The sequence below is a fragment of the Neophocaena asiaeorientalis genome, unplaced genomic scaffold (genome assembly GCF_003031525.2).
Source record: "Neophocaena asiaeorientalis asiaeorientalis breed wild unplaced genomic scaffold, Neophocaena_asiaeorientalis_V1.1 scaffold180, whole genome shotgun sequence".
Classification (NCBI taxonomy): Eukaryota; Metazoa; Chordata; class Mammalia; order Artiodactyla; family Phocoenidae; genus Neophocaena; species Neophocaena asiaeorientalis.
In genome coordinates this window covers 4,947,560-4,970,824 of record NW_020173697.1, presented here as the reverse complement: position 1 = coordinate 4,970,824, position 23,265 = coordinate 4,947,560, and the positions used below count along the sequence as shown (strand labels likewise).

At 43.0% G+C, this 23,265-nt stretch overlaps 1 protein-coding gene across 1 annotated transcript in view; it reads right to left on the bottom strand.

The window, feature by feature from the left end:
* Positions 1-4,026: 4,026 nt before the first annotated feature.
* Positions 4,027-23,265, bottom strand: part of CBR4 (carbonyl reductase 4) — a gene marked incomplete at its 3' end in the record, with an annotated part of 21,690 nt that continues 2,451 nt past the window's right edge. Inside the window, exons 2-8 of the mRNA XM_024750541.1 lie at positions 22,076-22,196; positions 21,207-21,343; positions 18,364-18,498; positions 7,051-7,225; positions 6,501-6,747; positions 4,628-4,632; positions 4,027-4,221 (exon numbers count right to left, since the gene is read on the bottom strand). Of these exons, the coding sequence (XP_024606309.1) occupies positions 4,027-4,221; positions 4,628-4,632; positions 6,501-6,747; positions 7,051-7,225; positions 18,364-18,498; positions 21,207-21,343; positions 22,076-22,196 (1,015 nt within the window). The remainder of the gene's footprint in view (positions 4,222-4,627; positions 4,633-6,500; positions 6,748-7,050; positions 7,226-18,363; positions 18,499-21,206; positions 21,344-22,075; positions 22,197-23,265) is intronic.

Here is a 23,265-nt window from a genome sequence, read left to right as displayed (position 1 = left end):
CAACCTAAATGCCCACAGACAGATGAATGGATAAAGAAGATGTGGTACATATATACAATGGAATATTACTCAGCCATAAAAAGGAACGAAATTGGGTCATTTGTTGAGACGTGGATGGATCTAGAGACTGTCATTCAGAGTGAAGTAATTCGGAAAGAGAAAAACAAATATCGTATATTAACGCACATATGTGGAACCTAGAAAAATGGTACAGATGAACCAGTTTGCAGGGCAGAAATTGAGACACAGATGTAGAGAATAAACGTGTGGACACCAAGGGGGGAAAGCAGTGGGGGGCTGGGGGTGGGGGTGTGATGAATTGGGCGATTGGGATTGACATGTATACTGTGATGTGTATAAAATCGATGACTAATAAGAACCTGCTGTATAAAAAAAATAAATTAAAATTAAAAATTTTTTAAATAAATAAATTTGACATCGCCACTTGGAGGTCTAATGAGTATCTCATACCTGTTTATTATGATCACATTTCCATGTAAATAAATATACATTTAGAATCCTTCTGCTGTTCGCTCTGCCCCATACTCTCTTCCCTCATCCTTTCCCTTTATTTCCTGCCCCTTCTCCTAAACCAGCCCTTAGTAGTTTAGATCCCTTGGTGATTCCATAGCACCCAGTAGTTTTCCTTTGTGGTAATTAGCACACTTATACTCAATTAGTCAAATTTATGATTATCTGTTTAATGTCAACCTTGCCCCTTTAGCCTTTAAGATTTCTGAGGTCAGAGATTTTCTGTGTTGATCACTATCTCCTTAGGTTCAACTTAGTGTCTTGCATATATTAGGACCACAATAAATATACTTATTTCTTATCTTTGTACATCTAGGTTGTTTCCTATTTTTCACCATTACAGGCAATTCTACAATGAACTTTCATGTAGCTAAATCTTTGACATGTCTTTACTCATGTGCTTAGAAAAATCCCCAGAAATAGAATCACTGGTTTTATAATGAGATGCACATTTTCAAGGCTTTTGTTAAGTGTGATAGTCTGCAAAATGACCATCATTAACTTCTCCCCTCCCTGTACAAGCAAGCCACTCATCCATCAAAAAGTGAAGTCTTTAAAGAACAGGTTTGTGTTGACAAGGGTGGGGGGTGGTGGGGGAGGGATGAAGTGGGAAGTTGGGGTTAGTAGATGCAAACTATTACATATAGAATGGATATACAACAAGGTCCTACTGTATAGCATAGGGAGCTATATTGAATAACCTGTGATAAACCATAATGGAATAGAATATAAAAAAGAATGTATGTATATGTATAACTGAATCACTTTGCTTTATAGCAGAAATTAACACAACATTGTAGATCAACTGTACTTCAAAAAAATAAAAAAGAAACCCATGCTCACGGACTGCAAGAATTAATATGCTTAAAAATTACTACCCAAAGCAATCTACAGATTCAGTGCAATCTCTATTAAAATTTTAATGGCATTTTTCACAGAAACAAAACAAAACAATCCTATAATTTGTATGGAACCACAAAAGACCCTTAACAGCCAAGCAATCTTGAAAAAGAAGAACCAACCTAGAGGCATCACATGCCCTTATTATAAGCTATATTGCAAAGCTATAGTAATCAAAACAGTATAGTATCAGCATTAAAAAAACACACATGTAGTGCAATGGAACAGAAATAGAGAGTCCATAAATAAACCCACACATACATAGTTTATTTACAACAAAAGAGTCAAGAATATACTATGATGAAAGGACAGTCTCTTCAACAAACGGTGCTGGGAAAACTGGACAGCCACATGGAAAAAAAAAGAAACTGGACTATTATCTTTTACCACTAACAACAACTAATCCCAAATGGATTAAAGACTTGAAAATAAGAACTGAAATCGTAAAACTCCTAAAAGAAAATATAGGCGGTAAACTCCTTGATATTGGTCTTGGCAATGATCACAAGAAAAAAACATTTTTTTTTAACTATGGTGAAGAATGTTAACTAGACTCGTTGTAGTGATCTTTGCAATATATACAAATATCAAGTCACTATGCTGTACACCTGAAACTAATATAATGTTACATATCAATCTTGTCTCAAAAAACCCACAGTATACTTAGGATAGAATTAACAAATATGTGAAACATGTGTATGCTGAAACTACAAAAACTTGCTTAAAAAACCCCTCAGTAGAGAGGTATACCATGTTAAAAAAAGAAAGAAAGAAAGAAAAGAAAAGAAAAAGTATATCCAGGGAACACCAGTAACAGAGTGGGGAAGTAGAACCAGGGAACAAGGAAGCCCAAGTAAGGCTGTGATATGAAGCAAAGTCCTACAGAAGGTAACTGTGGTTGAATCCGATGTGGGAACCTTGGAGAGAGTCATACCTCAGAGCTGCCCCACCAGGGGACAAGGGTTCTGGTGTATTAATGCCCCCCACCCCCCAACACCAGTCAGTCACTGGCTTCCTCCCCACCTGCCGGGGGACAAGAATTCCCAGGCACATCTAGTTTTCTGTGCAGGCAGGCACAGCCCTAGGGCAGCCAGTCAAAAAAGAGACAAAGGTGATTGGCTACTGGGAGTGAACGCACAGCAACACCAAGACCAATAAGCAAAAAAATGGCAAGGGTTCCGAGGAGATCTGGTTAGAGACCTGACAGTTTCTGCTATGTTTCCGGGTACACAGGTACAAGAAGTGACTTGGGTTAATAGTAGGGTTAGACGTGTGTGCTCAACTTTACAAGTTACCTACCCATTTTCCAAACTGTCTACCAATTTATACTCCCAACAGCAATGTCACATTTAACAGACCCTGTTGGTCTGCACCCTTCACAACCTTGCAACCGAAATTGTGGTCCAGAGACCATCAGCATCAACTCAGAAAGTTGTTAGAAAAGCAGCATCTCAGGGCCCACTCCAAATCTGCTAAATCAGAAGTTGCAGTTTTAAAAGATCTTTAAGGGATTCATGTTAAAGTTTGAGAAGCCCTGCTCTGTATCACTTGGAATTATCAAACTTGTTCATTTTCGCCACTTGAACGTCAAATGAAATCTCACTATGGTCTTGATTTGCATTCCCCTAATTAGTTTCAACATATGTTCAACACCTGTTGGCTATGTTTCCTTTTCTGTAACATTCCTGTTTTGTATCTTTTGCCCATTTCCCCATTGGCTTATTATTGATTTGTTCATTACATATTTTTAAAATTTATTTTATTTTTGGCTTCACTGGGTCTTTGTTGCCATGCGTGGGTTTTTCTCTAGTTTCAGCGAGGGGGGGCTACTCTTTGTTGTGGTGCGCGGGCTTATTGTGGCGGCTTCTCTTGTTGCGGAGCACGGGCTCTAGGCGTGCAGGCTCAGCAGCTGTGGCTCATGAGCTTAGTTGCTCCGCGGCATGTGGGATCTTCCCAGACCAGGGCTCGAACCCGTGTCCCCTGCACTGGCAGGCGGATTCTTAACCACCGCACCACCAGGGAAGCCCTCGGTACATATTTTTGATACTCAACTGTTTATTACTTATCTATGTTGCATAAAGCCTTCCATCAGTTTGTAATCAGCCTTTTTGATAATTTTAAGGTGTTTTCTGATGAACACAAGGTCTTAATTTTAACGTAATCTGTTTAACCAGTCTTTTCTTTCCATGTTTAAGAACGCTTGCCACATACCGGGGTCTGAAAAATATCCACTTGTATACACTTGACCCTTGAACAGCACAGGTTTGAGCTTCGCGGCTCCACTTGCACGCAGATGCTTGTCAGTAGTAAACGCTAAAGTTACCACACGGCCCGTGGTCGGAGGAGCTGGGAATACAGTTATACGCAGATTAACACCCGCGTTGTTCAGGGGTCAGCTGTATTTTCTGCTAAGCATTTTGACACTTAAAGCTTTTTCCCTTGCCGAACTGATCTTTGTAATGTGAAGTAAAGCCCCAAATTAATTTCTTCCCCCACAAGCTTCTGCCTTCTGTCCCCACCAATCCGCAAATTCATTCTTGCTCACGTAACCAAAGATCCCCTAGTCACTAGAGCCCCTTTTTACTCGCGACTCACCGAGTCCAGCAGAGCCGACACTCAGGACGCCTTCCTTCCAGAAAACCTGGCGGCGGCGGCGGCGGCATGAGGACCGGCGTCTCCTGCTTCCCACCCACCGCCGACCAGCGCGTCTCAGGCTCTTTCCCGGGCCCACCTGTCTCCCCCGGGCGCCCCTCCCTCTCTCCCTCCCTCCCTGAGGACTGTACGCGGCACCTGTCAGGTGCCACACGGATCTACAATTGCCAGCGTCAGCTCCTCACTCCGCGATCTCACCTGGGCACGCTCTTCACTCCTTAATTACCGTTCACGCGGAGGCGAGTCACCGTGCGCCCTTTGCCCCCACGCCCCCAACCCCGGGAGGTCCTTACGCATGCGTATTTGAGGTTTCCTCTTAGGTTTCGGCAAGACACCTCAACTCAGCCTGGTTAAAATCGAACTCGGCATCTTCCCTCTCCCCAGAGTAGCACTACGCGCTGCTCCCTCTGAACGAAGGCTTCACTTTTAGTTCAACTATCCTGCCCCAGAGAAGCCCCTCCTGACCTTCCAGGGCAGCTCAAACCCCCAGCAAGAGCAAGAGGGTTCAGTGGCAACAAGAACTCCCCGCTCTTCCCGTGCTCACCTCAGCTGTAATCCGACGTTTGGTGATGGTTTAAGGTCCGCTTGCGCAAACCAATTAGCCTGTGGGCTCCAGGGAACCAGCGTTCGTTTCCACTATGCCTCCCATGACTAGCAGTGTCTGGTGTGCAGTAGGAACGAATGAATAAATACTTATTTAATGAAGTAACGAACATTGTACATCACTGAAAACTTCTCCTAAAAGCACCTCCACATTTTCCTCACCCCGCCCTACCCACAGCAAAATTCCCAGGGACAGGGCTCCTGACTTGTGTTTAAATTTAGGGGGAAAAAATATTCTCCAGGTGATACCAATAGCACCCCCATTTGGATTATTAGTCCAAGGGTTCCAGATTAAACTGGTGGTAATTCCTCCAAGTCAGTCATGTTGCCTAAGAGAAAATAGTCGATTGGCTTAGCATTTCAAATTCAGTTATAAATTGAAAGTAAGCATCAAAGTCAGAGATAAAAGGCCAAAAATAAGAGTCACAGAATATTCCAGGATGTGTACTGAGGGAACAGATGTATTAATATTTCAATGACCCACCCCTCCCTCCACTATAGCACAATGTAATTAATGACTGTTGACCTTGAATCAAAACATAAAAGGATTTATCAGTGTAGTTCTGGGATGTACCAGATGTTCTCAGAGCTGAGTGGGTAAGGTGGAGGGATCAAAAGATGTACAGACACTTAGTATTCAACCAACATTTACGGAGTTATTTAACTAAAATGAAAAGAATGAAAACACCGTATGGTTTCTACCCTCAGGAGCTTGCAATGTAATTGAAAGATAAAATTAATATAAAAGAAACTTTAAAATTATTAAATACTTTGTAGTATGTTTGTCAAGTTAGGGCAGTGGTAGGACCTTTCAACTTACACATACTTCCATCTAAAAAGCTTGGAAAAATGTTTCAGCAATGTAAGGCATAACTCTTGAATGTCCAGAGTAATCGTCTCCCTTTATTCCAGATAACAGAAGCATACACATTAAATCATCTTCTTCACATAAATTATTGTCCTGAAATTTACAACATATATTTCTCTCTTAGAAAGCAGTTTAAAACCCTCTTATAAACTGAACATGGGGGCTTCCCTGGTGGCGCAGTGGTTGGGAATCCGCCTGTCAATGCAGGGGACACGGGTTCGAGCCCTGGTCCAGGAAGATCCCACATGCCACGGAGGAACTAAGCCCGTGCACCACAACTACTGAGCCTGCGCTCTAGAGCCCGCGAGCCACAACTACTGAGCCCTCGTGCCAGAACTACTGAAGCCCAGACGCCTAGAGCCCGTGCTCTGCAACGGGAAGCCACTGCAATGAGAAGCCCACGCACCACAACGAAGAGTAGCCCCCCGCTTGCTACAACTAGAGAAAGCCCGCGAATAACAACAAAGACCCAATGCAGCCAAAAATAAATAAATTTATTTTTTAAAAAACGGAATATGAAAAAAATATGAAAAGCACAAATTTAAAAACGTCCCATGCAAACATGTTAACACTGGCTTTAACCATAAACCACTTCCTAACAAGCACTCAACACAGACTGGATTGCAGGCTCCTAAGAGCCACGTAAGAGCTGCAGCGGCGTTATCTTGTTAAGAATTCGCTGAAGTTCTTGAATCTCTGAATACGAGCAACAGCTGGCAACCCATTTCAGCGCCAGGATGAGAGCACGAAACACGTCCCACCCAGGCGGTGGGAGCTGATGGAGACGTCACCTGCGGGGCGGGGACGGCTGGCTGCACCTGTTTAAGGCCTCGCTCCACCTTACAGAAGTTCGATGTGGGCGGGAGCGGGTGGACGCTTCAAAAGGGGTCATGTCTTGACGTGTGAATATACACACTTGAAGGTTAAATCCATCCGTAAGCCACACCTCAGTGCCATTCGTTCCAGTGACACCTGCTTCCTTGCCGACCACCAGCCGAGGAGGCCCCACGGGGTCTGGAGCACGGGAGTCTGAGAAGGGCGCTGGCCCGTGGCCGCCCAGCAACGCCTGCGGGCAGGCGGCGCTGGAGAAGCGCGTGCTCTGTGCGCAGGACGCCGGACACCGCCCCGACCGCTGCTTCCCTGCGAGCGCCGGGCACTGTGCACGCCTGAGCGCGGTCTGTGCACCGCCGTGTCTGCGGTGAGCAGACCGTCCGGTTACAATAGTAACTTACACCTAACTGGCTTGCTCACGTCCTAAACAGACTTCTCGAAGTAAAGAAGGCTATTTTGAAGATCAGCGCAAAATAATTTTTGAGGAATCAGGAATCTTGATTTGGAACACAGATTTGACTTTGTTATTTTACTTTTATTACTCTGCATTTATTTAATATATCCTATTAATACGTTTGCACTGACTTTCAATACAAAATTAAATCTGTTTACATAAAATCATTTCGGTTCCAATAAAATTGTAAAAAGATTGCTGTTTAAGGTACATGGTGAGCTGCAAGCCTCCGTCCACCACCAGGACGTGCCCTGTAATGTACGGAGACTCTAAAAGAAACACGACTGCATGGGCCACATCAAGGGGGTCTCCAAACCTCCCAAGAGGGATGTTTTTCTTTAAATGTTCTTCTTTCAAGTCTTTCGTCATATCTGTATGAACAAATCCTGAAAGAGAAATGTTTGCTCATTCAGTCGAAAAGGGCAGACACTAAGACACTTGCTCAATTTCAAAAAAAAATAAATTCGCTGCTGAAAATTTGAGATGATTAATAAACCTTGTTTAGGAAATACAGAGTTTTGCTAGCAATCAGTACCCAAGTACTCAATTTTTATTCAATTTAACCCAATGAACATTTACTGAACACTAAAATATTTGACCCAACTCGTAGCACAATATGATTGGATAGATATAAACATGAATAAAAATTCCATTCCTTAAGGAACCTGTAACCTAGGGAGGAAACACTCACTTGCACCCCTAATTATAACAGAAGGAACTTGGGTGAATATCCTGATAGAGGTGAACACAAAGAACCACACAAGTGATTAATTTTCACTTGATTAGGGGTGGAGTGGGGGAGTAGAGGGAAGAAAAGCATCACAAACATGGTCACATGACCTGATTTGGCAGGTCTGACAAAAATTAGTTTCATGTGCTACATCTAAGCTAGCTGATGATTAGAAAGACCAGTATTTCCAATGTTCCTATAAGAAAAAAAATCTAATGGAATTATCCAATCCTGATGCAAGTATACACAGAAAATTTTTAAATTTTAAAGTTAACACGGCAGTGCTGCGTGCAATAAGGTTTGCAGAGAACATGTTCTCAAGTGGCAAGAGCTGTAGTTAAAGTGACATAATATATGGAGTACCAGTTCTAAATGGTTCATAGCACAGAAGAACTGCATATCTATTACGGAAATCTTGTGAGATTAGTCTGATACATATTAATACATATTACCAATAACTTCTATAATCAGTATTCTGTACGCTACTCATCATTTAGACTTAAAAAAAGAAGGCAAAGTACAACTGTGATGAAACCGCGTCATGGGTGCGCTGTGAGTGGAGCTCCACCTACAGGAAGATCCCAGTACTGCACAGGCTGCGGCTACCCAACAAGCAGGGTCGCAGGGCTCCTGGATCCGAAGCCTCTGGACACACTTCAGGGTCAAAGGTGCCTCAGAAAGTGAATCAGGAAGAGAACGCACTTCACATGCCTACAACGTCGACTGAATAAATCACGAATCTAACATTTAAATATCCAGGTCATCTTCTCAAAGAGTTCATGATACAATTATTTACTCTAAGGTTGTTTTGAATTCTAGCAAAATTGGCATAAAATATTTCCCCACTAACTCTCAACCCTCGGCAGAAAATCAATGATGCATTTTAATCTTAAAAAACAAAACAATGATGTATTTTAATCTTAAAAAACAAAACAGACCTTAATAAGCTACTTATAAGTCACGCGCTGCAAGAAAGACCTCGTGACTACCGGTTAGCTCAACTTCTAGGTGGCTCCGCTGACGTCTTCTCAGAGGTGGCATTTCGTGGCAAGCAGGGCATTGGGTGAGGACACCCCCCACTAGCTTCCGTCCCCCGCTCCGCTGTACTCTGCAAGCTAACAGCTGGGCAGCACGCACCATCTAAACTGCAGGCTGCTCCTGTCTCGTAAAACAGGGGCAGTAGACTGAGAATGACAGACTTCAGCTCTACATAGCTACGACTCCAGGATGAAGGTATGCCTCGTCATGGGTCGTCGTATTTCCCCTCAAAGACCCCCAGTTCTTACACTGCAGCCGCGTGGCTGGAAGAGCTCCTGTTCAGCAAGCACCAGTGGATGCTCATCCGGGTTGTTACTCAGGCTGTGCTGAAGGGAACTGAGGTGCCCAGCTTCTGGGGGAATGTAAGACCACACGGTCTGTGAGAGGCCACCAGAAGTGTTTTCACCCTGGGAAAAAGGCAGATCTGGAACAGGGCGCGAGGTGCGGAAAGGCAGACTGCAGACAGGAAGGGAGATTCAGGCAGTGAAACGGCGAGAAGGCAGGCCTCTGCCACAGAGATGCGGCCGTGGGATCGACCAGGTCCTCCAGAGCCAGCCACGGGAGCCAGCCACCGCAGCAGACAGACTGACACACGCGTGCTTCTGACAGGAGACAGGCCTCGTCCGACGCCACGGCCTGGACTCATGTCCGTGAGGGCTCAGATCTGTCGGGGAGAGAGCGGAGCCCGCGGGTCCAGCACAGCCTCAGGCTGCTCGGGCCCCCGCCCCGCGGGCCGGCTCTCCCTCGACTGCTCCCACCAAGTGGAGGATCAGGGCGTCATTTCACAGGGGGAGTTCCAGGGCCTCTCCCACTGCGAACGGACAGCTGTACGGACAGGCCTCACAGCACAGCTGCCGGCCAGCGCTGGACTCTGCGCTGAAAGCCTAAAAGTGCAGTGGGAGGTGGAGGCCAGGCTGAGAGGGAGAGAAGCCGTCCCCAACGCTGGCTTCTCCTCCTGGACCATGATGTCGGATACAGAGAGCAGGAACCTGTCCCAAACGCAAGCACCGTCCTCTCACTGTCAGCAGCTTTTTTTTTTTCTTCTTCTTAAATTAATAGACTTTATTTTTTAGAGCAGCTTTAGGTTTACAAAAAAACTGATCAGAAAGTGGAGGGAGTCCCCACATACCTCATAAAACACTGCCTTCCCCCTGCACCCCCCCAATTATTAACACCCTGCCTTAGCACACTGCATCTGGTGAACCAACACTCACACGCTATTAAGTGAAGTCATGGTTTACCCCAGGGGAAGCCCTTTGGGTTGGACAGGTCTATGTTCCGACAAATGCATCTCATCATGTATCCACCACTAGTCTCAGGCACAGCGGTTTTACTAAAACTAAAACTCTATCTGCAGCTTCTTCAAATTCATATATATCGTCCCCTAATTTATCAGAAATCCAAAAAAAACATGAAGCTAGTCTCTAGTGATAAAGTAGTCCAGGCTCTACCAAATTTCACTATCATTTTATGCTACAGCTCATGAATTACATGATCCTGAATTATAAATATATCCACAACCAGGGCACTGCATATAACGTCTCCTAGACTCTCTATCAAATCTCGTGGGACCTGAGCAGAGATATTAGTCATTTGTAAACACTGCACACACCCGTTTTGTGCTTGTGTTGTTTCCCAATTTATGATCTCTCCTTGGCCCCAGAAGATGCTCTCCCATAGCATTCTCCCACTTTATTTATAAAGCTCTGGAAATTTCACTTTACTACTCACTTTACTACATATATATTTACAACACCTTTCAAGCTGGGTTATAAAAATTACAAACTCCCAGTTGGTGCCACTGTCCACAGATGGCGTCACTGTGGATCACCTATGGGAGTTAGAGGCTTCGGCGGGCTGCAAAGCTGTCACTCCTTAAGCCAGAGAGATAACTGAGCAGCAGGCGCTCGGCCAACAGAACAGGACACCGCTGCTGCAGTTCCACATCGGTGATGGCACGCTCAGTACACTTCTGAGAGATTGGAGCTCTTTAGGAACAGGATACCCTTTCTCAGAAAAGCAAGTGTGTGGCTCTCGTCCAGTGAGAGCTTATATTTGGTCAGCTCCCAAGGAAATGTACTTCCTTGACCCATTTTTGGCTACCTATAGAGTATAAATAAACAGCATCTCACTTCCATATGACTTGGTCACTGTTTTAGTTTTAAATATTTTGATATACAGCAGAGAGCTTATATCTAAATAAGACGCCAGGACTTTAGCCAGTTTTAGACACCAGTACTACCAATTGTGGGATGTGCACTGTCTAATATAGCTCTCTGCTTACATGTCCATTCTCTGATATAAGTTCCTAGGACCTAGAAGGAATTAAAATAATCCAAGACACTTTTTTAGGGAGATAAAACAAGGCTGTTGCCAAAATCTAGACCAAGATTTTAACCAGAACAAATGTGTATGTTCTAATATTACGCTTGTAAAAGTGTACAGGGAAGCAGTGTAAAAAATCAACACCACACTGAACAGCACACAACAGCACCTAAAGCAATATCTGTTTTAAGTAGCTGCAAGCTTCTGCAAGCACCTGCCGGCAAGACTTTGTCCCAGGAGTAAACATAAAAGCTCTGCAACTAAAACAAGGGAGGAGAGGGAGCAAAACACTTAGGGTGCCCTGTAGAAATACATGACTGCTGTACCATCTGTCCAGACGTTAAGGGCACGTACCCTTTGAGCCCTGGCAGGTTCAGTCCCAAGATGACACTCATATATATACTCACACATGTGCAAAATAAATCACTTACAAGTACTGTCACTGCATTACTAGTCGGACCAGCAAAAGATCAGAAACAACCGAAGTGCCCAATGAGAGGCACAGGTTGAATGAATTACAGCGCACCCATAAAACAGGCATTATTGTCTTTTAACTCAGCCATTAAAAACAGCGAAGCAGTCACAAAAGACCACACTTCGTATGACAGGGACAGAAAGTAGATGAGTGGGTGCTAAAGGCTGGGGAGACTGGAGGGAAATGGGGAGTGAATGCTCACGGCTACAGGGTTTCTTTTGGCATGATGAAAATACGATGTTCTCAAATGTATCAGGGTGATGATGGAACAATTCTGTGACTACACTAAACCCACTGAATTGGACATTTTACATGGGTGAATTATGAGGTACGTGAGTTATATTTCCATGGAGCTGTTATTTTAAAAAGTGAAGCAGTTCTCTATATGGAATCAACTCCAGAATAGACTCTGTTCCACGAGTAAAGCGAGGTACAGAACATTCTGAATAGTATGATAAATTTGTGTTTTCTTAAAAATATGTATTGTGAATGAAAAACGTTGCCTGTCGTATCAGTAAACAAAGTGGTGGTCCAGTGGTTAGGACTCTGTGCTTCCACTGCAGGGGGCATGGGTTCAATCCCTGGTCTGGGGACTGAGACCCCACAAGCCTCGGCGCCAAAAAAAAAAGTAAACAAAGGCTGTTGCAGCCATCAAGCCACTACAGCTGCCCCCAACAGTGAGCCCTGAGGGGACTCAGGATGGGACAGATAGGAAAGCAAACGACACTGGCCCCAGAGAGCTGAGGTGCAGATCAAAGGAATGATTTCAGTGAGCCCAGACTCTTGCATCTACGTATTAGAAAAGCACTAAATTCCTTAACTTGAGATGTCTGGTTTTCTTTAATTAACAGTCATCTTTTGATGTTCCGATTACCTGGCCTTTGTTGCAACAACTCCTCTACATCCTGGCTCCCCCTTACCTCTTGGGAGCAGCCCCTCGGAGCTGTCTGAGAGGCTGCCTCCCAGGCTTAAGCCCTCAGAAAGTCTGCCAAATAAAACCTAATTCTCAATTTTTAGGTTGTGCTTTTTTTTTCAGTCGACAGTATACATATATATATATGCTCTACTGACTTATATATGAAATACAGAGAGAACTAGCTGACTGTGGTTGGTTGCCTCTAAGGAAGGAACTGAATGGCTAGAGAAGACTCACTTTGCACTCTATGCCTTTTTGTACTTTTGAATTTTGTACATGTTTGTGTTATCTATTGAAAACACATTTTTAAAAGCAATGTATTGGGCTTCCCTGGTGGCGCAGTGGTTGAGAGTCCACCTGCCGATGCAGGGGACATGGGTTCGTGCCCCGGTCCGGGAGGATCCCACATGCCGCGGAGCGGCTGGGCCCGTGAGCCATGGCCACTGAGCCTGTGCGTCCAGAGCCTGTGCTCCGCAACGGGAGAGGCCACAACAGTGAGAGGCCCGCGTACAGCCAAAAAAAAAAAGAAAAAAAAGCACTGTATCCAATATAGTTTCAATTTATCAAATATTGTTTCTCATATTCAATATTTTCCAATCAGTAACATTTATCCATGATGAGAAATTTATAGTTAATGTAATACCAAAACTTAGCAACTAATTCATCTTTAAAAAGTTAAAAATATTAGGCAGCAAATGATAGCCTAATTTATTATTGTGCTTGTCCCTTGTTTTTCCTATTATGATTTGCTTTTTAACTGTTTTTAACTTAATTGGAAACTCCATTTGCAGATGACGAGGAAAACTAACATTAAAAATAAACATATCAATTCTGATGTTTATCAACTCCGTTAAAGGATCTGAAGAATCTAGTAGAAATTACTATCTAAAATAAAGTTAACAGTCCATAGACTCGATTTAATGCTACCATTTCAACTTGTACTTTGCTTCTAATTAGTGAAGCATGTTCATACCATGCTTATAGCGCAGCCAATATAATATATTACACTACAGCCAAGATAATAAAGGTCACCCTGCTCAGTGTCCACATTTTTTAGCAACAGGATTTTTCTTTCCTTCAGTGTAAACTGCACTACAAAGTAAGATCTTTAGGAAAGGCTATACAAACACACATCCCTAACACTCATAAAACTTCCCTTTATATACAAACTGGATTTGAACTATTTAGCCTGTTGCCTTGACAACTAATTAACCCTGACAAAATTAAGCATTCCTTCTCCAGCGTTTCCATAGCATCACAGGGGTACCTGCTTGGCACTCATCACATGGCACTGTAATTATTTGTCTATACACCTGTCTTTCCCACTGTACTTCTTCCTTGTGGCAGAACTAGCTTACTCGTGTCTGATTTTGGAGCGTTGCCAGCGCTCACATACAGGAGACACTCGGGAAGTCTGCTGAATGAATGAGTAGAATCGGGATTAGGAACACCTGCACTACCCTGACACCATCCAGCTTCGAGATCACCGTGACCTAGAGTTAACTCTTCATCACCCACACTACTGCAATCCCTAAAAAAGAGAGAAGCACACACATGCTGCCCCAAACCATAAATCATCTACTCTATACATGGTTAAACTCAGCTAACACGAAAATCAATCGGGTTGCACAAAGCACACACACACAGAAAGCAGTGCCAAGACCACAATGCAGCTTTGAGATTTTCTTTTTTTCCTTTTTTTCCCCCCAAAAATGAATGTATCTAAATCGAGTCATTTATCAAATGTTCATGGATTTGGAATGCTTGAACTCAGCTGGTCTCTGACTAAACAATGAATTGGGACGATGGAACGCTGTAGACCAAGAGGCCTGCCAGGACATTCCAACAATTCCCTGGTCCCTGCTGGTTCAGCACTGGTGCCAAACGCAACACCAGCTCTAGGGCCCACGGAGCAGAGCGGCCAGGGTGGCCTTACGAGCCCCCAGCGGGCCAGCCCCAGTGCCCACAGCAAGCTGGGTCAAAGGTCCCACGGCGACTGGCAGAGACACAGGAGAGCACTCACTGTCCTCAACAATCCACTAACCAACCTTCTATCACACCAGCTAATGAATGATGATGCAGATTTGAGTTTTAGCACCTTTTTACTAGTCTCTTAACTAATCCAGGCTATTTTTATCAACTAGTAATTTGTCAAAAGGCAAATAATGTAGAGGTAAAAGTTATAAAATTGGAAGATTCCAGATATTTTAGACAGAACATAATAGCAAAAGAAAAGACCTAAATCTTTTAATGATATAAAACAAATTTAAGGGGCCATAATTTTTAAGGCTTATTAGCTGACAATCAAAAGATAAAGCTTTTGTAACAGTTCCACCAAAAACTAGCTGTGGAACCTTGGGCAACTCACTCTGTCTCTTGGGGCCCAGTCTTCTAAACAGTTAAGATGACTAGAATAAATCATCACTAAGATCCTGTCCATCTAACATTATCCCATAATCAGTGCAAAATTTTAAAATAAAGATCTCATATACAAATAAGGTACAAGAAAATTTTTTCTAGGCACCAGTTCATTACTTGATTTTTTTCGCAATCATTTTAGAACTACTCATTTTAGAACTTTTCCTAATCATTTTAGAATTACTTCTAATCATTTTGTAAGTATTCAGGTTCTAAACTACTCTTATCTATGAGTATCAGTTCACAGGCTAATTAACGGCTTCCTTCTCCATAAAGCAAAAGGCATAATCAGTAGTTATTTTAATAAGTTTTAGATAAACGCACAAACGTGTGTCTGACAAATATGTAACCGTGTGTGCGCACGCACGTGCGCGCTGGCATGCATCTGGGCTGGGCGAAGCGCACACTTTCTCACGCTGCCACGCTCTCATCTCTCCCGGGCTCTGTGAGCCACCCTAGCTCTGCCTACACCTCCAGGGAGCAGCTTGGGACCGGCTCCACTGCCACACACTCACACGAGAACCAACAGCCCGATATCAACCTGCTCAATTCGTGGACTTGTCAACTCTTTTGGGAAAAAAAACAGACTAAACGTCAGCCTTGGACAGGTCTTCTGTACTTTTTTGTTTATTTTGTTATCTGCAAATTTGTACAAACATATAAATGGTTCTACTCTCCAGAGACGTGATTTCTGAGGTTACCGCTGGGACCGGAGACTGTGTTTGGAATACTGAACTGCAATGTTTTCTTAAAACCAGAGTCTACTTTGTTACACAGGTCTGCTTGTAAATTTGTGGAACCGCAGATATTTGAGGCAGCTTCCATAATTTTCATTTTGTATTTCTAACTGGACCAGTCCTAACTTTATATGTGCTTAACTGGTTTATACACCTTGGGACGCTACCTGGTACGTTTCTGACTCATCTCAGAAGCACCGTACTTAGTACTCACACTCTCAATGGTCCTGGCCTATTCCGACAGGAGTGACAGGACAGTCCCGGAGACTCTGCCTTTCAGGTTTGGGAGCGCCTGATACGTTTTCACATACATAGTCTGAAGCGCTCGCACCTGCCCCCACCATCCTGTGGACTCCGCGCACCCACAGTGCTGTCTTTTGGCGCCTGCGTGCTCGCTGGCTGTTTCAGTTACTCCCGGGAGCCTCAAAACGTGTGGACATCAGAAAGGGAGACGTGTGTTTAAAACTGGAGATTTGGGGCAATTTAACCTTGTTGAACTGCGCTTCAGCAGAAGCTTTTCCTCCTAATCCTGCGCCTGTTCTGGTCCAGGCGGAGGCGGGTTCTGCAGCTCTGCCTTGAAGGAGCGCGTCCACAGTCACTCCACCCCCTCTCCCTTCTGCCCTGAAGGTCACTCGGCACACAGTGGAAATCCAGGTTTAAAATGGGACTTCAGTCACTTGTAGAATGCTTTGTGTTCATGGGTGCAGACGGCTACCAAATGGAATAAACTTGGTTACAAACTGGGGCAACTAATTTGAAAAGCAACAAACCAGCTCTAAGTTGTACATTTGAATTTATTTAAAAAGTCTTAGCACAAGTTGGAGAATTTCTTTAGCCTTTAGCAACTTAAACTATAATTCCCATCATTCTGTTTCAATATTTTCCAATTACCTGTAACAGACCAACCAGGCTAAACTGGCTTTGCGTCCTATTTAATCCATCAATATTTTCAACTCGTGTGGAGTGCCTCAAGTCAGCACAGTGAAAGGAACAGGCGCACTTTACAAAACGCCCCCCTCGCCTTCTCCAGGAGGCTCTGACTGCTGCGGTACTGAGCCCACATCACATTTGCTTTGTCTTCCAGGTGACCTGCGCCCTATTGGCTTGGTCTTCCTACAGGCTTCACAAGAACACCAGTGTTCCTGATGGATTCTCCACAGGCGGCCCGCTCTATTGCGAGCCCACCACCGTGCACCCCCCACCCCACCCCCACCTCACGCCCCATGACTTCTACTCCTGAAGATTCCTTAAATTCCCACCTCTCTAACCACGTTCATTGTCGGCCACTCCCAAACAGGTCGGATTTTAGCAGCCTGAGTTCCTCTGAGGAATACCTCCCGCACACGGGCTAGAACCTGCGGTGGCCGGCGTGCGTGCCCTCACTTGTTACCACGTGCCACCACTGCTCCCCGCACCATCACACAGCAGGCCTCAGAGTGCCCCCTTCGCTCACTAAAGAGGCAACCACAGCTAAAATCACTGTTACAACCTACTACTTCCCAGAGTGACTTTTCAAGAGATGTTTCTTCCTTCCGAGTCTGCGTAAAATATATTTTCTCCTTCAAATTTTTCTTTGTGTTGAAATTCTAACGTGAATACGGGGTAGCTCTCTGGGGCCCAGTGACACCAGTGAAAGGTGTCTTCTCCATTTTGGAAGCAAACACATGTGACCTCCGATCATTCTTGCTCTGTACAAACACTGGCTTTCTGCGGTACAGGCAGACCTCCTTTTATTGCGCTTTGCAGACACTGCGTTTTTTTACAAGTTGAAGGTTCTGGGCAACCTTGGATCAAGCAAGTCCATTGGCGCCATTTTTCCAATAGCATTTGCTCACTTCATGTCTCTGTGTCACATTTTGGTAATTCTCAAAATATTTCAAACTTTTTCATTATTACTGTACTTGCTGTTGTATCTGTAATCAGTGGTCTTTGATGTCCACACGACAACCTGACTTGAAGGCTCAGATGATGGTTAGCATTTTTTAGCAATATTTTTCAATTAAGGTATGAACACTGTCTTTACAGATATAGTGTTACTGCACACTTAATAGACTACAGCATAGTGTAAACACAGCTTGTATGTGCACTGGGAACCCAGAAGGTTTGTTGACCCGCTTTATTGTGACATGCACTCTATTGCAGTGCCTGGAACCGAACCAGCAGTGTCTCTGAGGTCATCAGTACGTCAGTTATTGTAGGGGATTACCGCATGAAATGTGCAAACGACATCATCTACACAGCCCTGTTGGATTATCTCCTCTGGTTCACACTGTTATTAAAAGCACACTGTATTACAGAGCTATTCAGATATTTTAGATATAAAGATGTGTTATTTCTTTAATCTAGACGTATGGAATACATTAGGTAATAGATGCATTACTTGGAAAGTTCTGCTTTGACAAACTGACAAAGTCTAAATTAACAAATGCTGTATCCCAGCGAGCAGCAAATCAATGAAACATCCCAAGAAGAGGAGAAAGATAATTAAAATGGAAACAGTTCTCCAAAGGGACACAATTTGGACCCGTTCACCTGCAGGGTGTATGCTACTAGCACTCCCCAGCCCGCTTACTTGAAATTCTTACATTCAGCTCTTGGGAGTTCTTAACTTAAATACAACTGACTTTAAATGAGAAGTTTCTCTTGTGGTTTTAGTACAGATGCAGCATCCCGGCCCCCTGAGTCCCATCAGACCAAGGTCATGCCCTCCCGGGCAGCGCTGCTCCAGGACTGAGTAACAATGCAGGTCCCCTGCTCCTGTCCCAGCACCTCTGAGAAGTGCCTGATGATGATGACGTACTTACAGACACAAAAACAGTCTTTACTGTTGTCGTAAAAAGCCATAGATGCATATACATTAAGAGAAAAAAGGAGTTCCCACTTACCTGGCGCAACTACATTCACTCTAATTTTCTTTCTTGCTACTTCTTTCGCAAGAGCGCGTGAGAACGCAACTAGCCCGCCTTTACTGGCACTGTACACGGACTGGCCAGAACTGCCTTTTACACCTACAACGCTTCCTGGAAAAAGAAATGAGAGCAAATTCAAACCAATTAATGGGGCTACTATTCTGAATGTTCAGATGCTCTACAGTAAACAAAGTACAAACTATTCTACCCTGTCCTTGGCTAAAATTAGGAATCCTAACCATTGTCATTTGAGTAGTAAGACTTAGGGTCTGAGTCTGCTCAGATACATAGAGAAAACAGGATCCAAAAGAAGCTCACGGGAAACCCTGAGTGCCAGGCAGGGGTTGAGAACGGATCCATTAAGTGACAGGAACCCATTCTCATCTCTGAGGAGGACAAACATGACGAAAATCCTACAGTACTTACAAAGGCTTCCAACAGGAAAAGGTTAAAACCAGAAAAAAAAAAAAAGTCAGATAAAGGCTCATTTCATGATTCTACCACACACATAAGTATTTATTTCCACCTAAAAAAAATAGTTCATCTGAGGATAAATCTTACTAAATTTCAACTACTATCAATCTAAATTAGCAAAGTTTCAATCGCACACTATCTGTAAAATTGCAATTTAGTTACCCTCAGTGATGTACTAACCTGTACTGCCTACTATAAAGATTCTTGGGTGGCTTCATTTATATGAATATGAAAGAATAATTTATAATTCAAGTATCAACTGTATGGAAATAAATTCTTGCAGAAGAGAAATTGGGGAAATAATCTTCTCCACCAGTGACCTATACTTATGATATAAAAATTAATCAAGAGCCTCAGAAAATTTTTGAGAAAGTAATTTAATTTTAGATAAAGAGAACATTCCAAATACTTCTCAAATTATAATCAACAAGTCCAATATTAAAATATTTAACCACGTCAGATGTCCCATGCCAGTTAATGACAAAGGAAGAGAAATATGAAGCACAGAAAGAGAGAAAAGACACATCAGACACAGGAAACGCAAGTGGAGAGAGAAAGGGGTTTGGGGAGAAAGAAAAACAAGGAGAGACACAAAAAAGAAAGAACAATGCAGGCTTAAGAGGAAAGGCAAGCATGAGGCTGGAGCAGCTTTATTTCACGCCATAGGCTACAGTTCACCTGTCAGAGTGATAACTTCTGAAATACAATGGACTTTCTCGCAGTTTAAAGTAGTCCCCTCTGTGATAAGAGTCCCCTAGCTTATTTTCAATACTCTATTTTTATTTACTTTCAGCATGAGTCTAAAAGTTTGCATGTAAACAAAGGACAGATATGGGCTTTTTATATATATCTAAAAGGGGGATATTTTAGAGTTAAACAAATACACCCCACTTTACCAGGTGAAACATACAGGCCAGTGTACCAGCTTACAAGAACCCAAGTCATATCTGGCTGTGTTAGAAGGCAAAGGTCAACTCATTTACTAAGCTTTTATAAGAAAACTGACCTCTCACATTTTTAAGGGTAAAGGTCAAAAATGTTCTACTTCTTATTAGCACAGTATTCTTTCCTTTCCTCATTTTTAAAAAAGAAAACCCCTATATTCTGGCTTTAAAAACCCTTATATTCTGTTTTAAACCCTATATATAAACCCTATATTCTGGCTTGGAAAGACAACTCCTGCATTAGAAAGAACAGGGTCATTGACTTTAACAGAGCAGCAACCCCCTTCTGTGGCCTTCTACGGTATCGCCACTTAAAAGGCAGATGGCATGCTGCTATTTTCAAACTGTCAGACTGAAATACAACTTCAAGCCACTTTGCATTTTAAGGTCTATAGGCACATTCTACAGTCTGTCTGCCCTGTGGGTAGGTGAACTGAAGTCTAGGAGTTACTTACATCACCCTAAAAAACTGAAAAGGTTGTTCTCTTAAGTAAACCTCCTCTTAGACCTCTGAACTACATTTATTAGTGACCCATGTAAGCAGTGTAGAAATCACTTTTTAGCCCCCACTATCAAAAAGTTTTTAATTTCTTGCCCAGTTTGAAAATTCGGTTTCACATAGAAATCAGGATGTTCGGACTTCCCTGGTGGCACAGTGGTTAAGAATCCGCCTGTCAATGCAGGGGACATGGGTTCAAGCCCTGGTCCGGGAAGATCCCACATGCCGCAGAGCAACTAAGCCCGTGCGCCACAACTACCGAAGCCCGTGTGCCTAGAGCCCGTGAGCCACAACTACTGAGCCCGTGCGCCACAACTACTGAGCCTGCGCTCTAGAGCCCGTGACCCACAACTACTGAAGCCTGCACGCCTAGAGCCCGCGAGCCACAACAAGAGAAGCCACCACAGTGAGAAGCCCGTGCGCCACAACGAAGAGTAGCCCCCACTCACCACAACGAAAGCCTGCGTGCAGCAACAAAGACCCAACACAGCCAAATATAAATAAATAAATAAATATTTTTAAAAGTTAAAAAAAACACAACAGGATGTCCAATTTCTCTTAAAAAATCCAAATAGCTGGCCAAACTGCACCATGTTTGTGCACAGCAACCACCTGCTGGATCTGAGCCATTCCCCACTGGGCACCTTTTGTCATGTATCACCTGGCTCGTGCTGTCACTTTCCCAGTACCTGGTGGTGTCACTCATATAACACCTGCTTGACCACTAGAAGGATGTAAATGGGTGATTCCTGTTTTACCGATTAATCAGTTAATCTAATCCTTTTTCTACAGATAATAAAGATACATTCCGTCCAAGTTTCACAAGTAAATATGTTCCAAATTACTTGATAACTTTCTTATGGTACATGAGATAATAATAAACCCACAGAGGTCAGACTCACCCACATTCACAATGGACCCTGTCTGCTGTTTAATCATTGTCTTCACGGCAGCTCTACAGGTCAGCATGGAGCCCAAGAGGTTAGTATGAAGCTGAGATAGCATATCTTCGACATTTGTCCTTACTAAGAGGTTATCCCTACCAAAAAAACAAAAACCATGTAATTTAAAATTGGGATAAAACAAAACAAATTAAAAAGTCAAGAAATATGTAACATTTTCCCTGAATGCAGAATACAAGAAGTGCTTTATATTTGAGCTAGAACACCTAGACAGCACATTTTAAACTTGGTTTGAGGCACTAAAATAACAACTGATAAGCCAGAAAGGACCCCTTGGAGGACAGGCCCTGGCCCCACTCAAGTAGAGGGGCACATACCCCTAACTGCTCAAAGTAGGGCCATGTGGTCAAAATAGCTTGAATGAAGTAACTGCCTCACTACGCCTTGCTTAGAAAGTAAATTTTTATATTATTCTAAATATTCTGTCCTAAATTCATTTAAAAAAAAATACCCACTCTGATTCCATTAATATTAACTGAGAAAACATATATGGTGGCAGAGGTCAGGACCATGGTTACCTATAAGGAAGTAATAATTGGGAAGAAACTGAGAGAGCCTGCTGGGGTTCTGGAAAAGTTCTGCAGCTCAATATGGGTGGTGATTACAATGTTAAAACCGAAGTGTACCCTTACTATAATCTCAATATAAAAGAATGAAAAGAGTGTGTGGACTGACAGATCAAGTTTCAAAATACATAGTTTTTCTTCCAAAAAGAAGTAAAACAAGTTAATTAATATGTTAATTCATATTATTCAAAGACATAGAAGGAAAAAAGACATAGAAGAAAAAAAAGTAACTTTGTGACCAACCTGTTAATTCCAGCTGCATTTACCAAGAAATTAACTCGACCTAAGTTCTTCTCTATCTCTTCAAATGTATTTTGAACTTCATGTTCTTTGGCAACATCACAGCTCAACGCCAAATGATCTCCTATACAACAAAATTAGATCAGAATTACTAATAAAGTATAACTTAAAAATGATTCAATACACATTTGTCAAGCATCTACTATGAGCTAGATCTGGTCTATCCAGAATATGAGATAAAACATGATTATGTCCCCGATTCCTGATTTTGTGGAGATCAGTCTAATAAACTGGATGGGGGCAGGTGGGTAACAAGAAATAAAGTACTTTGTATGATCATCTAACAATATTTATAGCTTTGACACTGACCCCATGCTATGCAATTCAACAGTTTTCTCTGTTTTATATTCATTTTTTGGAAACTTAACGTCTAATTCTGTTAGATTTTTGATGAATTGGTTTCCTGGCCCTGAAATAAACTCTAGGATTTTTCTGTTTGTTTAACTATGTCACATATATTATAATGACTATTGTTCAAGCCTGACCATTAGGAGAGATAAGACAAAGCAGGAAGCTGTTAAAAAAAAAATGCTAAAACTTTTTTACTAAAAACAACTCTTGCCTGCTTTGTAAACATATCCACTTTTTTTGAAGTGTTTAAATACCAAAAAAATTACACTTCAAAGAAAGCATTCTTTATTTAATAATACACCTCTTTAACATTCTAAACTGTAGTTTTTTAAAAAAACTAAACAATTGTTTATGTTCTGGCTAACCTTGCCTAATACATTAACATTAAAATTATCTCCTTAAACTTTCGAAGACAGTAGGTCATCCGGGAAGTGATACTCCCTGGGTGAAAACCGGTCCGTCACTCATGGACGACGTAATTCAAGGAAATGCAAGGCCCCAGAGCATCTGCCTCTCTCTCGGCTCTTACCTGAAGACAGGCTGGACCCACAACCCCTGAAACCCAACCAGCAGATTTCATCCTGTCCAGCCAACACTGATGGTGTGGGGTGACCCAGAAGGACCCCCACGTTCTCGCCCCTTTGAATCTGAGCAAGAAGCATGGCTGAGATGCTCTCTGGTCCATAACGTACCAGCGGCCCACGTAATCACTTCGGTGAAGCCATCGGTGACGTTCCTGTAAAGGTGCCCCCCCCCCGGCCCCCGCCGGGGCCCCCGGGGCC